This window comes from Tursiops truncatus, chromosome 20, assembly GCF_011762595.2.
Source record: "Tursiops truncatus isolate mTurTru1 chromosome 20, mTurTru1.mat.Y, whole genome shotgun sequence".
NCBI lineage: Eukaryota > Metazoa > Chordata > Mammalia > Artiodactyla > Delphinidae > Tursiops > Tursiops truncatus.
In genome coordinates this window covers 14,724,015-14,740,988 of record NC_047053.1, presented here as the reverse complement: position 1 = coordinate 14,740,988, position 16,974 = coordinate 14,724,015, and the positions used below count along the sequence as shown (strand labels likewise).

General features: G+C 38.4%; 1 protein-coding gene and 1 pseudogene across 2 annotated transcripts in view; both read right to left on the bottom strand.

Moving 5' to 3' along the window:
* Positions 1-16,974, bottom strand: part of SSH2 (slingshot protein phosphatase 2) — a 245,432-nt gene that overhangs the window by 167,436 nt on the left and 61,022 nt on the right. The window contains exon 2 of one of the 2 annotated variants that reach the window (XM_033847851.2): positions 14,410-14,490. The exons of the other annotated variant lie outside the window; for it this stretch is intronic. Coding sequence (XP_033703742.1) covers positions 14,410-14,490 — 81 coding nt within the window. The remainder of the gene's footprint in view (positions 1-14,409; positions 14,491-16,974) is intronic. 2 annotated transcript variants of the gene reach the window in all.
* The window catches only part of LOC141277290 (RNA 3'-terminal phosphate cyclase-like protein pseudogene), a 120,094-nt pseudogene that overhangs the window by 42,306 nt on the left and 60,814 nt on the right, over positions 1-16,974 (bottom strand).

Genomic DNA, 16,974 nt, shown 5'->3' with positions numbered 1-16,974 from the left:
TACTTTAAAAATGGAATTATCCACCATCTGCGAACCATCTCACCACAGGAAATCTCTGACAAATTCAGTAAGTAAACTTGATTGCAGGGAACTCTCATTGACTACATAAGAAACTTTTAATTTTTCCCTTGGTAGCAAAATTCCCTTTAAAATTCTGCCCTCTTATATTCTCAAGACAGAAGATAAATTTAAACACAAAAGACTTTCCAGGCAGTCTGAATCCACTGCAAACTTTTAGAATAGATTCCCACCTACCCAAACTCCCCAGGACTCTTACATAAAAATGGCATGCTTTAGCCCCTCTCCCTAGTTCCACAAAACAAATCAAAGGCAGAAATGTATAATTTTAGAGGACAGGCTACGCGCTAACAATAACAAAAGTCAGGCAGTGAGAATTTCTATAAGCATGTGATGTGGCAAACTTTAAAGCAGAAGAAAAAACACATTTTCTGCGTACTAATTTCTTAGAAAACATTAAATTGGAAGATCCCAGTTTCCAGGCCTAGAATTACATCTCACTGAATGAAGAAATCAGTGGCATTTAAACCTTTTGTGAAGCTGGAACAATCTATTTTGGAAAAGTAGTTTTGGAGTAGACATTATTAACATTTCAAATACTGTCAACAATTAACCTTGATCAACCTGAGGCTTTGCTCAGCAGCATAATTACAGACATTAGCTACCTAGTATTGCAGGAAACAAAGAGATACAGCCGTTTCCAAGCAACGACTCCATTCTATTGATTTCCTGCAAGTGTTGGAAACCTCTCAAAAGCCAGCTTCAAAGCAAAACCATAGCTAGGGTTAAAGCAAGCTACCATTCCTCAGCTTTCATTTCCATCTCCAAGTGACATTTGTGAAATTAAACCTTATACATGATGTTTCTCTAGCAGCTGACTAGGCTAGATTCCTACAGTCCAGTGGTGGTGGCTAGACAAGCCCACATGTGACCTCTGGATGGAAAGCTACTCCATGGACCACCAAGAATGGGTGGTTCTCAGAGCAGCAGCTAAACCCTTCATGAGATTATTAGACTTTAACAGTGACTAACATTTATTAGAGGCTTACAATGTGCCAGGCCTTAATCTAAGTGTTTTGCAGATATTATCTCATTCAATCTTCACAATTACCCCATGAAGCAGATATACTATTTATTATCTCCATTCTTTGGATGTAGAAATTGAGACTTAGAGAAGTAAAGTAACTTATCCAGGGTCACACACTCTTCACCACCATACTGCCTTTCTGTCAACCTCCCTCTTATTAAGAGCGCCATTGCCTGACGAATGAGTTAACCAAATCAAATCACAAAAAAACAATGCCCCAACTGTCTATGGCATGCATAAATAAATAAATAAATTGGAAGTCCAATTTTCATAGTAAAGCCAGGTAGATCTTTTTAAACGGTACCCTAATTCACACCCCCAGCTGAAAACTCTTCAATGGCTTTTTCTTGTCGGAGGAATAAAGACTAAGATTCTTAATTTAGTTTACAAGACTCAGTACCATCTAGCCTGTGCTGACCTCGCCAGCATCATCTTGTGTTATTTCCTCCCTTATTTTTTATGTTCCAACCTCATTGACCTTTTTTTGGTTCCTTGAATAAGTTTCCTGACGTCTAAGTATTTTCTTCCCCATTCTCTCCACCCAACTTTCCTCTGGTTGACTCTGACTCCTCTTTCAGAGCACTCAAAACACCAGTTCTCCAAGGAAGCCCTCCCTTGACCACTAACCTTAAGCAGGTCAGGTCCCGGCCTGCCATATTCTCACAGTATGGTGTGCTTTCCTCTTTTCAGAATCTATCACAATCAAAATTTTAAAATTCACTAGCTAAATTAGCTGTTTAATGCCACCTTTCTCCACGAGAATGTAAATTTCCAAGGGAGGAACCACGTTTGCTATATGTACCACTATATATCCCCAACAACCAGCACAGTGTCTAGCACATCAGACGTACTCTGTACATATTTGTTGAAAGAATAACTAAGTGAAAGGTAACCATACACACAAAACATGGAAACTAAGGTCATGCCCTTAAGGCATAGGGGCCAGGCAGGGAAGTGTCACAATAGCCAGTGAAGGAAATACCAAGGCCAGTTCTGCTGCGCTTTTGGTGGTTTAAATAGCTCAGGATAGTGCAAAATAGTTCAAAATGAAGGCATGGTACCAGATCAGTGGAAACCAAGAATGGGGAAGAAAATGAAGCAGTAGTGCTTATGACTTAATGAGAGGTGGAGCTGATCACAAGAACTGGGCCTAACTTTGCATTGTAGAATTTAAATTATTAGGACATAGCACCATCACATTGATTAATATTCCAGTGGATTTTAATTTGTATTTACTTGTTACATGTAGCTCATAACAGGAAGGACCATAAATTCTGAGGGCTAGAATTGCTTAATACAATACTGGCTGCTCTGTAGCTCACCTTTAAGGCATTTAAAAATGGCTCCAGTGAGGGTCTGCTATATTACAGAAGCTCCTTGAGGAGGAAAAAAGCAGTTAAGTAACAAAAAATTTAGAATTTTTGTTTACACACACACCCTCCCCTCAAAGATCACTGAACACTTCTACACATATGACCTATACACTAATCAGTTCCTGAGTTCGGTACGTATTTTGGATATTAACCCCTAATTGGACATATCATTTGCAAATATCTTCTCCCATTCAGTAGGCGGCCTTTTCATTTTGTTGATGATTTCCTTCACTGTGCAAAAGCTTTTTAGTTTGATGTGGTCCCATTTGTTTATTTTTGGTTTTGTTGCCCAGGCCTGAGCAGACAGATCCAAAAATATATTGCTAAGACCAATTTCAAAGAGCATATTGCCTAGGTTTTCTTCTAGGAGTTTCATGGTTTCATGTCTTACATTTAAGTCTTTAATCTATTTTGAGTTTATTTTTATATATGGTGTAAGAAAATGATCTAGTTTCATCATTTTACATGTAGCTGTGTAGTGCTCCCAACACCACTTATTGAAGACATTGTTTTTCCCTATTGTATATTCTTGCCTTCTTTGTCATAGATTAATTGACCATATGTGCATCGGTTTATTTCTGGGCTCTCTGTTTTGTTCCCTTGATCTATGTGTCTGTTTGTTTTGTGTGCCAGTGTCATACTGTTTTGATTACTACAGCTTTGTAGTGTAGTTTGAACTCAGGGTGCATGATACCTCCAGCTTTGTTCTTCTTTCTTAAGATTGCCCTGGTTATTTGGGGTTTTTTTGTAGTTCCATACTAATTTTAGGATTATTTGTTCCAGTTCTGTGAAAAATGCCATGGTATTTGGATAGGGATTGCATTGCATGTGAAAGTTTGCCATTTGTGAAAACATGGATGGACCTAGAGGGTATTGTGCTAATAATAAGTGAAATAAGCCAGATAGAGAAAGACAAATACCATGTGATTTCACTTATATATGGACTCTGAAAAACAAAGCACATGAATAAATATAACAAAACAGAAACAGACTCACAGATACAGAGAACAAACTAGTGGTTGCCAGAGGGGAGAAGAGTTGGGAGAGGGGTGGAATAGGTGAAGAGGATTAAAAGGTACAAACTGCCAGTTATAAAATAAGTCATGGGAATATAATGTACAGCACAGGGAATACAGTCAGTATAACTTTGTATAGTGCAGAATGTATAAAAATATTGAATCACTATGTTGTACACCTCAAACTAATATTCTATGTCAATATACTGCAATAAAATTTTTTTTTAATTTAAAAAAGGACACTATGATATATATTAAATAATCAGTCTCTACCTTACATCTGCTTCCCAGCCAACAAGTTCTTCTCCTTAAAGGCAATTGCTCTTTTTAATTTTTATGTATATTACCAGATACAGTCTAAGTGTTTTTAAGGATCTAAACATATTCTTTTCCATCTGCTATTTTGTTTTTGGGTTTTTTGTTTGTTTTACACAAATGATACACACACTGCTTTGCATCTTGGTGGTGTTGTCTTGGTGTTTTTTGTTGTTGTTGTTGTTTTTTGTGGTACGCGGGCCTCTCACTGTGGTAGCCTCTCACTGTGGTGCGGAGCACAGGCTCCGGACGTGCAGGCTCAGCGGCCATGGCTCATGGGCCTAGCCGCCCCGTGGCATGTGGGATCCTCCCGGACCGGGGCACGAACCCATGTCCCCTGCATCGGCAGGTGGACTCTCAACCACTGCGCCACCAGGGAAGCCCTTGGTGTTGTCTTTTCACAATAGGAGATAATTTCATATTGGTTCATACGGAAACCCTTTGATGGACATCTAGGATATTTCTAATTTTTTTCTATTACAAATGATGTTGCAATGAATATCTCTGACTATATGAATTTTTACACATATAGGAATATTTCTGGTGGATAAGTTTTTACTAGTGAAATTTCTGGAGCAAATATTATGGGCATTCACCCCACCAACAATAAATAGCAAAGCTGCTTCCCCTGTGATCCTGCCAACACAATGCAATTATCAAACTTTTTTGATCTTTGCCAATCTGAGAGGTAAAAAATGGTATTGGTTATGAGAACTATTAAATATCTTTTCATATGTTGAAGAGCCATTTGTATATCTTTTTCTGTGAAAGTCTGTTAATTTCTTTTGCACATCGGTCTATTATGTTTCTGAGCTTTAAAAAAATTATAGAACACATTAGGTATTTTAGAAATTAGATCTTTGTCATGTGTTGAAAATCTTTCTCCCAACATGTTGTTTGTCTTTGACTTTGTTTACAGGATCTTTTAATGTAGAATTTTTGACTTTATTTGAATTCATCAATGTTTTCTTTTATGATTTCTGAGTTTTGTGTCATTATTTTTAAAAGGGCTTTCCTGCTCCAAGATTATAAAAAAAGTTTCTCCTGTATGTTCTAACTTGTAATATCAATTTTTTAAAATTTAATTCTCTGATCTATCTGTTATTTATTTTGTCATAAGACTTAGGTAGAGATGCAACTTAATTTTTCCATTTATTTACTTTTTCACTTAACATTTCATATATAATTTCTCATAGAACTATATATCAATAGTTTTCATGTTTTTCATTTTAATGGCTTCATTGAGTTAATATTACCATAGTTTACTTAACCATCTCCTCTCTCCTATTATTAAACATATTCACTAATATGTTAGTACATATACTTTTCTTTTAAAAAATTTCCTCAGAGGAAATTTTCAAGAATTAGATTTCTGGGTCAAAGACTTTGAACACTATTATAACTTTTGACTAAACTGTCAAGATTGCAAGGATCGAGTCAATTTATAATCTTCACCAATACAATCATCAAGTAAGATGTATATATGAATATCACACACAAATCTTTTCCAAGCAGAAATTTACACTAGGCACTCTTTACATCTAAACAGTTAGGCTTATAATCCAGAATCTAACAATTTGCATCACACTTCTACAGACTCTGACCAGCCTAAGAATTGTTGTTATTGGGACTTCCCTGGTGGCACAGTGGTTAAGAATCCGCCTGCCAATGCAGGGGACACGGGTTCGAGCCCTGGTCCGGGAAGATCCCACATGCCGCAGAGCAGCTAAGCCCCTGTGCCACAACTACTGAGCCCACACGCTGCAACTACTGAAGCCTGTGTGCCTAGACCCTGTGCTCCGCAACAAGAGAAGCCACCGCAATGAGAAGACTGCACACTGCAACGAAGAGTGGCCCCCGCTCACCGCAACTAGAGAAAGCCCGCGCACAGCAACAAAGACCAATGCAGCCAAAAATTTTTTTAAAAAAAAGTCTTCTTTGGAGAAGTGTCTATTCAGATCCTTTGCCTATTAAAAAAAAAAAATTAAAAAAAAAAGAATTGTTGTTATTTCCTGGGAGGAAAAAGAGCAAGTGAACAAATTCTTCCGGAGCAAAGGGCAATGCAGAGGCCTCTGTTGGAAAACCCTAAGACAGTAACTTGGCACATCAAGCATTGCAATAGAGTCAGAAGAAGACTGCAGCATTTAAATTCAAGACTGTATTTCACTCTTCCTCTCTGTCCTTTCCCTTCCCAAGAGCAGTTCCCCTTCCTCCTACATTCTTTCCAAGCACCTTGAGGGTCTAGGCACCATCTAACACTTCTTAGCATCTTCCATGAGCAGTCTTCTGCTTGGTTCCTAAATCAGGGCCTTCAAACTAAGTTCAAGTAAGGACAGGAAATAGGATGTTGATCCAAAGTGGAACATCCACCCCAGCCCATACATGTGAAGAGGGCATTTCTTCATGCAAATGTACCTAGCGCATTTACAGCAGAGATTTTCAGCTTCTTTGTGTCTCTCCATCATTTGCTGAAATTCATATACTATTTGCCACCCTGTTTGCTCTCCCTTCTCTATGCTGCCTCCTAGTGCTCTTTTTAAAGAAGCATTTTAGGAAGCAAGTTTCTTTTTAAAAAATTATCTTACTGTTATAATTTCTTTCTTTATGATGCCCTTCTGGAAATCTGGTACAATGTCACGGTATGAATGCTGGTCAGACCAGAGAGGAGAGTCACAAACCTGGGGTGGATTCCAAGCACATGTCTAACAGGCAGCATGCATGGTGAGTAGAGCTTTAGGAATCAGACTTGAATTTCACCACTTACTAGATGTGATGCTAAGCAAACTCTTTAACTATCTTGAGCTAAAATATCACCACGTTAGAGAGGCTCTTCTTGATTATCCTTTATCTAAATGGCAATTCTGCCTTGTTATTCTTTATTATTATTCCCCATTTGTATTTTTCATAGCACTATCACATTTTGTAACTGAATTCTTATTTGTTTTTTATTATGTGTCTTCCCCAATGGACTGTAAGTTCCATAAGTATAGGGTCTGACTTGTTCATCACTGGATACTCATTTCCCAGCACGGTGACTGCCAGAGAGTAGACTCAAGGAATTGTAGAATAAATGAGCTCAGTTTTCTTATCTCTAAAACAGGGATAAATAACACTACTCACATCAGAGATGTAATATGAGATAATGAATGTAAAAATGTTTAGGATAGAGCCAGGCACATGGTTAGTGCTCAACAAATGTTAGCCATTATTTCATTTATAGTTCTCAGAAAGTCATGGCCTTTGAAATTATAACTCAACTTTCTTAATTGTAAAGTGAAAGGAAGAATTACTACCCCTTCCCTACTGCCAAAGCACACTGAGATTACAAAAACATAAACAAAAGGCATTAGGAGGAACTCAGAAGACAGGATCCACTGAGATTAAGAATTTGTTAAGTTTACAACTCTCCCACAGCATCTGTCTTAATCAGGGCCATCCCCTGCTCTCTCCAAGGTTAGCAGTTCTTGCCTAACAGCTCTGAAATCGCGACTTCACCAGGACTTCACCCCCAGCACTGAGAAAACAGATTACCTGGGAGAGCAAACTAGGGTTGAGAAAGATTGCTTGAGCACAAAAGTGGCAGCACTCTAGAAATGCATAGAAAGAATGGAGAATCAATCCTTCTATAAAATTCCCCAGTGATATATCCAATTTCCAGTGATAAACACTATCTTACCTCCTGAAACATGAAACTTGATTGTTATTAAGCTACCTCCTCCTTCTCTACACTTCTAACAACGATGTGTCTCTACAATATTCCAAATTCAGTCTTCAAATGCCCCCAAATCTGTAATCTTATAATTCCTCTCTAGGGAACTTCTATGAACCACTATTCTTAACTCTGGCTGCACGAAGAAACACCTATGGAGCTTTGTAAAGAATAAAAATGTTGAGCTCATCCAAGACCCACTGAATTAGGAACTTCCTAAAGTGACATTTGAGTGTCTATATTTTTGAAAAGCTCCACAGATTATTCTGCTGCAAAGCCGGAGCTGAGACCCACTATTCCATTTGCTCCTGATCTCCTCGCATGAGAATAACAATATTCTGTTCAAGGGTAAAGGCAATCCAGCATAAGGTTAAGGGCTCAAGCAGGGAGTGTCAGGCAGACTTGGCTCTCAATATCAGCACTGTCACATACGTTAGGCAAGTCTCTGTTTCCTCAGCTTTAAATGGGAAATACTAAAAGTACTTAACCTCAAAGACTTGGATTTAAGACTAAATTGTATGAAAATCACTTAACACATCTGGCAAATAGTAAGTGCTCAATAAATTATCTTGCTAACCTTCCAAAGGATAAATTGTTTCCAAACTATAATCTTTAAAAAAAGTCTGTACAATTTTATTAATGAAAAGCCTACAAGTCCTGCCATCTCCTGTTTTGCTTGTTCTCCTAAACCAAAATAAGGGGAAAATATACCTGAGCAGGCCTGACCTCAGATCATGGAAGCAGAATAACTCAGCTAGTTAGAGCTTTTATTTTGTTGATTTTATAAATTAGGCCAAGTTCTTGGTTTCTGCCTGCAATTGTTTAACTGCTACATTCTGTATGTTCTTGTGCTAGATGTCTCAAAAATATGTCTCTGGTCAAAAGGAACAGAAATCAGACCAATACAAATCCAGCACAGGAAAGCAAGATGTGCAGGAAGCATCATTTTCAGATTCCTTTATCCAAGGCACGACACGACGTGCAACTTGTAAATCGTTGTGCTAGGTGCTGTGGCAAATATATAGATGCATAAGAAGACGTTTCTGGCCTTTCAGTAATCACTTTATGAATTTAAATAACATATTTTAGAAGTTGCCACAAGTTAGTCATGTCACAGGCCAAATCAAGGATGGTGAGGAAAAGGAAAGACGGTCAGGATGCCCACTTTTTCCTCCTCCTTCCCTCCCGAGCTAGACTATGAACTAAATTGTGCCCACGGACCATAGTGGCGTTGTCCTGACTCTGCTGAAGACATGATGACATCAGGGAATACTATATCTGCCTCTGCTCTCAGCACAGGTAATGTGCCAGACCCATAAATTATCTCATTTAATTCTAACAACTCTATGAGACAGGTCCTACTGTTACACCTGTTTTACAGATGGGGCAAGTAAGGCTTAGAGAAGTGGAGTCACACAGCCAGTGTGACTTACTATGAGCTGGGACTTTCACTCAGGCTGTTGGAACCTTGAACCTGAGCTCTTTAAATATTACATGATGCTGACCCCTGATTCTGGAGGTCAGAGAGGTCATCTAAAGGGCATAGCCTCATGCCCACATCAAAATCATATGGTCAAGAAGTCAGGAGAGTAGTTATCTCTGGGAGGTGATAGCCAGAGGGTGAGTAGTGACTGGAAGGAAGCAAGGAGCGGGTGTTGGAGGAAGGGGGAACTGGTGGAGGGGAGTAGTAATATTCCATTTCTTGATCTAGGTCCAGGTTACACAGTTCCTTGATGTGTGTTTGTGAAAACTTCAGTTTGTGAAAATTTACAATATAAATAAAAGTACAAAATAAGTGCACTTTTCTGTGTGTATATTTTATTTTAATAAAGTTATAATACACAAAGTATAAAAGTGCTCTTTGATTCTTTTCTATGCCAGCTCCTAGCAGTGTTGACACAGGAAGTGTAAGTCTTAATAACCTCATGGAAAACTTTATCCTTCATTGACACAGGTTTACTGAGGATTTAACTTACCTAATTTCAGTATGTTGCTCCTCTTTTAACAGAAGCCTAGCCAAGGAATTTCACTGAATAAAAGTTAATTGCATTGTACCTGAGGTAGTACATGCATACAGTCAACTCATTATTCTAATCAATCTCATATTTTATTCTCTCTTCATGTAAACAGATGTTACAAATGTTGCAGATTGGAGCTCTGATTTGGAGGCAAAAAAAATTAGCATAGCTAGAGATAAAACAGTGGTTCTGAACCCTTGATTCACATTAGAATAATCCTGCGAGCATTTAAAAAATACTAATACCTGGGTCCCACTCACAGAGATCCTGGTTTAACTGGACTGAGGTGAGACTCTGTTATTAAATTATTTTAAAAAGTCACCAGGTGATTCTAACGTGCAGCCATGATGAGAGCCACTGAGTTAAATTATAAAGCTAATTTTTAAAGTAGACTTTGTACCCAAGATTACTACAAACCTCATTTCTCTTCAAATAAATCGCTTAAGAGGGTAAGACTTCAAAAAAGAAAAGTTGAAAACTGTTTCTCATTTGTTATTCTAGGATAAAATAGTCGAGCTATGCTTTATTCTGGAATAAAGAAAAATAATTTTAACATCATAGGAGGCTTTCTACCAGCGTTACCATTTGGATCAGACTCCCTCCAAAGGAAAAAATAGGAATACTGTTCATGGTAAAACTATGTTTCTGCCACTAGCAACACTTTTAACCTCTTTTCTGACCAGGTGCCCTAATCAGCAATCTCTTTACTATGCAGCAGAGGTGAGGCAGAAACAATTCAAATCATCCTGAACTCTGGTCTGACAGCTGTTCGCTGTTGGCTAAATGGCCATTTGAAACTCGTAATAAAAACCACATCTCCTTAGCAACGAATTTTCCTTTTTAAATTCTTTTTACATTTGTGTGCATTGGCTAGTGAAATGGTGTCTCTGCAAGTGAGTCTGAAAAAAGAAATAAAAAACACAGTACAGAGAGCTGAAAGGGAGAGAGAGCTGAAAGGAAGAGGGTAAATACAAATCAACAGAAATGACCAGATGCACATGCTCGTTGGCCCACATACCATCACCACCTTCCATCCAACCAGTTGGTTATCATTGTATCTGTAGGTTCATCCACAAGCATCTTGCTTGTGCTTACAATCTCTAGAGATTTACAAAAGTAGATTTCCTGACAACAGCGGTTCTCCCCTTCTAAGTGTAGCTTTACTTTCTAAGCCAACAAATCATTCATTGTTTTGATCATTCCATACACCATATTCTAAAACTTAAAACACACAAGAAAAACAGGATGCCTCCAAAGAATCTTGAAGATTAAAGCTCCTTCTATCTTCAATCCATAGGTTGGCTACTCATTTGAACCAGGGCTTATCTTAATGCTAGTAACTTTTAAAAATTCTTAAATCCTTCATCTTGAACTTAGTATTAGCCACGTCATATATTCTTTCTCTCCCAAAGCCATTCTCCTACCCCACTACAGATGAAAACCTCCGCTGAAGTTGCCATCTATTCTGAGACATCTGTCCTGACCTAGAAGAGAATGCAAACCTAAAGTTTAAAAATGTAAAGTATTCTAAACCAAATAGTTTCTACATTTTAGATTTTCCTTTCTTTTCATCTGCCCTCTTCACATTCAATTCTAGAGGGTAGCTTTCCCTTTTTACTTTTTTTAATAACAGAAGGCTAATACCTTTCCCTTTCACTGGGCTATTCAAACATAAAATCTGTTTTGATCGCACAGAGGGAAAATGCATTCCCTACAAGGATATAATATCCAAGCAAAAGAGCGAAATAGACCATAAAAATGCTATGACCACCTATATCCATCCCTCTTCCTGCTTGGTAGGGTAGGGGTGGGGTCAGAAGAACAAAGAAAGGAGAGAAAGAATTAAGTTGTATTCTTAGGAGACAAAATAACACAACAAGCATTTTCCTGACCTACAGGCTAGGGAAGAAATAACCCTACAATGGTAATGAATCCAGTTGTTTCTAGCTGAACCCCACAATCACCATAATGGGAATCCCAGCTCAGGCTGAGCTCTTTCTCCTTTAAGGCAGGATAGCAGTAGGTATGGGGATGGGAAATTTGAAGAGAACCCTCAGGAGTCTCAGTAGCTGCTGCAGCCACTAGTAACGGAACCTGCTCTAGTCACTGCCCACATTCTTTCTTATCTGGAGACAAAGTGAAACTCCTGAGCTAGGGCCAGTGTCTTCTTCCTCTGTGACCTCTTCCAGTCACACGGTCACCCTGCTCTAGGGCAGGCAGTCCCTCTTCCCATTATGGAGGCCTCCAACAACCCTGTGCATAGCAGAGGGAGCAAATAGCTTCTTCTGCTTCTACCCTTTATCTGGTTCCCTAGAGGATGAGTGGGACTAGAGAAGGGGCAGAGGTCTCTCTACATTCCTCTCCTCTCTTCCGGGAAAGCCCCAGGAGATGTAAGGCAGCCAGCCCTCTTCCAGAGACAGCCATCCCTTCTTTGCCTCCAGCCAAATTTCTTTCCACTCACCCACAGATTTCTTCTCTCCTCCCCATGTACTGCATTTCCGTGAATATCCATAAAACTAATCTGTTGAAGAGTAGATTATACATTCTCCTAGAGTAATTTTAATTTCAGTTTTATTGGGGTAAAACTGACAAGTAAAATTGTAAGATATTTAAAGTGTACATTATGGCGATTTGATATATGAATACATTGGGAAATGATTCCCCCAACTGGTTAACTAACACGTCAGTCACCTCATATATTTATCTTTTTTTTTTTGGTGAAAACATTTAAGTTCTGCTCTTTTAGCAATTTCAATTATAAAATACAATGTTAACTACAGTCACCATGTTTTATATTAGAGCCTCAGACCTTTTTTACCTTATAGCTGGATGTTTGCTCTTAGGGTCGATTTGATATTTTAGGCCTAACCCCCAATGCCTTGGGCCTGGTAATTTGTACATGAGAGTCAATCAATGCTTGGTGAATGAATGAGTGCGTGCATAAGGGAAGGAATGAATATAGCTAACCAAAGTTCACATTTCTGTTATTCCAAGGTTTATTGAAAAAGTTCTTTATTTTCTACTCTTCATAACAACAGTTAACTTCTATTTCAAATAGTTATCAAGATTCCGTACCACTTCCTTTGAAAAAAATTTGAAGTGGCATTTCAGTCAGTTTGCTCTGCAAAAACTTTGGTTTTCAAGTTTAAGTCTTCAAATTGGGAAGGAGCTTTTCAATCTCCTTCGATGTGGGGGTGGGAATGGGAAGGTGAGAAAAGAAATAAAAAGTATGGGAAACACTTCTTGAGCACACAAAACAGGATGAAGATCCAGTACCTTTACAGGTAAAGCCAGCCAAGTACATGTAACCGCTTTTGCCTCTTGAAGAAGAAAAGACAACAAAACTGACTTAAATGAATGAAAGTTCTGGCGATAAAATCAAGCAATCCTGAGTAATCTGCAAATATATATACCCATCTAATTTTTTCTAAGAGAGAAAACTATTAAAACTAGAGTCTTTTCCCCACGTGTCCAACTTCATAAAAATATTCTTTACGTGGACTGCCATGCACTGACCTCTGTAAGACAAAATCAGCCAAAACAATAAGCCAGTCCAAGTGTAGAAGACTCTACTGCAGACTGAACAGGATAAATCTTGTAAGGCACTATATATAAGGAGACTGGTACACATTCCATCACTGAAGATGCTGGCTGCTGATAATGAGCTCACTGATGGCTGTCAGCTGAGATCTGATGTCATGCTGCCTGCTGATAATGAGCTCACTGATGGCTGTCAGCTGAGACCTGATGTCAGCGCTGCCCCTGATTATCACACAACGTTGGGCAAAGAATATAACATTTCCACCCTCAGTGCGTCATCTGCAAAATGTTGATAATAAATGAGTGTTCATATGAATTCGTCAGTTAATGTTTTCAAGTACTAGGGAAGTGAGCACCACTCCAGCTATTAGTGAGTCACAATAACTGACTTCATGCCATTTCAGACGCTTCGTCAGTGCTGAATGAAGTGCAGCCAGATAAATCAACATAACGGTTGAATGAGGTCTTAAAATAGTGATCACCTTCACTGCGCCATGAAGGTGAAGTAAAGACAGTTTAAAAGCAGGCAGTACTATGGTGATATACTTGAGAGGCACAGCTTCATTCGAGAGAGAGTTTCCATTGATGAAACTTCAGCGATATTTATAGAATACCTACTATGCACAATAAGCCTTCTGGAATAGACAGAACTCAGATTTTATCATCAAGGTTTGTAGAACCTAGTTTTAGCCATGGCTAGCAAAGGCAGTTATCCTACTGGAAGCGATACGTAGTTAATTTAAGTCATTCTCTAACTTCAGCCTGATTCTGTGGGTAATTTGCAATAATTAAGCAACTCTGCCGGGGGTCAGATGAGATCAATACAATTTATAACACCTCATGAAATGTAGTGAGATGGTTCTACGTTTGAGATGATCTGGATGACTCTATAGTCTAGGATTTATAACATTTCTTTGGCTTAACATTTTATCAACAGCCAGGATATGTTAGGTCTTTGTATGTGGGGAATAAAGGTCCAGTGGCAGCACCAATACCAAGCAGTTGTCACAGGGAAAAGACCATAAAAAAAAATGTGAAAAACCCACAAAAACAATCATATTCCTTAGTGAAGGAGACTCAAGGTTTCAGGGTGCAACATTTATCTACTTTGAGAGATATGCTTTGAATGGAGATTATTACACATACAAATATACCATATATTTATACATACACTCATTCCAAGTCACTTATTTGCCTTCCCAGGCTATTTGGATGAGTGAGGCCAAATAGATAAAATAATAGGCATTATCTCAGATGCATTTAAGAGCCAAATTTACTCAAAAAGCTCTCACTTGAATCACCAAAGGCTGTATAAAGACAAATACCTACGTACATTGGAATCACTAAAGATTTCTGATTCTTCACGTTCACAGCAAAGTAATGCTGCGGATTCACTGTCTTCCAAATGAGAGCTCTGTAATACAAACAAGATCATTTCAGAGATCCAGATAACAGGGCCATAAGCATAAGGGAAAAGGCCAGCAGAAATCACAGTGTCAGTGTTAGCCCATAGGTGAGAAGGTGCAATTCTGATTAGTAACGGCTGTTTTGAAGAGAATAAACAACACGATGATTGGTTAGGAAAACTGAGGAATATTTGAGTAGCAGAAGCATTTTCCGTGGTTTCCAAATTGGGCAATGGGATGTCCTTTTTCTGTAAAGATGGTGCTACTAAACCTTCAGAGTATGTACTCTGGACTTTTTCCAGAATGGGGTAGGTTTGTGTTCACTTACCCTCATATTCAAAGGTATATATTTGATGACTGTTTGGAGACAGGCTTTAGAATGTAACACAGCACATGATTAAGGGATCTAACTACTAGCCTGGCCTCGTTAGCCCTCTGCTAACAAGTGTTTATAAGAAGAGCCAAAAAACATGCCCTACCCAAGTCCTACTGACAGATGCCAGAAAACAATTTAAAACATTTCTTCCACTCTCCAATCTCTTTTTCAAAATCTGTCTAGAAGACAGATAAGAAAAATGAGACAAAGGAGTGAAACAATGAGCTGGTAACACAAGAGTATTTTTCCCTTATGACTAACAGCAACACAAAAAAGAGAAGAGAAAAAGCTCCAACTCTGACCCATTAAGTTCCTTCAAATGTTTTGGGTAACAGCTGCTGGAAACTGAGTTACTCCTACCTAGAGATATATAAACTTATGTCATCAAAACTTCACACTACCATATGATCCACCAAATCCACTTCTGGGTATAAATCCAAAGGAATTGAAATCAGGATCTCGAAGAGACATCTGCACTCCCATGTGCACTGCAGCATTATTCACAATAACCAAGATATGGAAACAACCCAAATGTCTATTGACAGATGGGTAAAGAAAATGTGGTATATACCTACAATGGGATATTATTCAGCCTTAAAAAAGGAGGAAATCCTGCCATATGTGACAACATGGATGAGCCTGGAGGACATTATGATCAGCGAAATATGCCAGTCACAGAAGGACAAATATGCATGATTCCACTTATTTGAGGTATCTAAAATAATCCAACTCACAGTAGCACAGAGTAGAATGGTGGTTGCCAGGGGTTTGAGGGGAAGGAGGAAAAGGGGAGTTGTTCAAAGGGCATAAAGTTTCAGTTATGCAAATGATTACGTTTTAGAGATCTGCTGTACAACATGGGGCCTACTGTTAACAATACCGTGCATTAAAATTCTTTGTTAAGAGGGTAGATCTCATGTTAAATGTTCTTACCGCAAAACAAAAAACCAACAAAACCCCTAAGGGGCACAAGGAAACTTTTGGAGGTAATAGATTATGTTTATTACCTTGATTTTAATGATGGTTTCATGGGTGTACGCATTTGTCCAAACTCATCAAACTGTATGCATTAACTACGTCAAGATTTTTGTTTATCAATTACATCTCAATAAAGCTATTAAACAAAAAATGTCTCACTACCGGTGGCTGAAACTTAATCATATACAACTACTTTATTGCTCTCACGGTTGACTCATATTTTGTATTTTCAAAACTGAGACTGTGTTTCATTCAACTCCCAGAATACCTGCAGAGACTGAGTTTTAGAGTGCAAATAAACAAAGTAAAGTTCAGAGTTCCTACTTCTCCTAACTGCCTTCTCCTGGTTAATTTCCTTCTTACTTTTTCCCTACCCTGATCCTTTACCTACTTTTGGTTTCTGTCCTTACAACCCAGTCTTATATTCCATTTCTCCTCCCTCTTCCTCTTTCAGAAAATAAACAGAAACAACTAAATATTTAAAATCATTTTTAGGTCCTGCAAACGCAAAGTCTCTTTATTCCTTACTCCCTTGCATTTTGGAGGAGGAAAAAATAAGAATATTTACTCTGTCTTTTCAAAAAGAAAAAGTCAGTCTACAAAATATGTGAATACTTCTAATATTACAAAAGCTAAAGCCTTAATAAATAACAAACAAAATACCTGAAGGAATAAGGTAGAGATCAAAGCTGCTTTCAATTCTCCCAAATTCCCATATCACAACAAAATAACATAGATAATATTAAGCATATCAAAAATGGCTTGTCACTGTCAAGGTGTACACAAACTGAAAAACGTACACATTAATTAATCCAAATTATACTAGTTAAGATTTTTAAGTTTTCATTCTTGTATATACATCAACATGTTTACATGAGCTCTTTCAAAATGACCTTTCAAGAAAGAGGTTCGGGCTTCCCTGGTGGCGCAGTGGTTGAGAGTCCGCCTGCCGATGCAGGGGATGTGGGTTCGTGCCCCGGTCCGGGAGGATCCCGCGTGCCCGTGAGCCATGGCCGCTGGGCCTGCGCATCCGGAGCCTGTGCTCCGCAGCAGGAAAGGCCACAACAGTGAGAGGCCCGCGTACCGCAAAAAAAAAAAAAAAAAAAAAAAGAAAGAGGTTCTTTTATATAAAATGGAA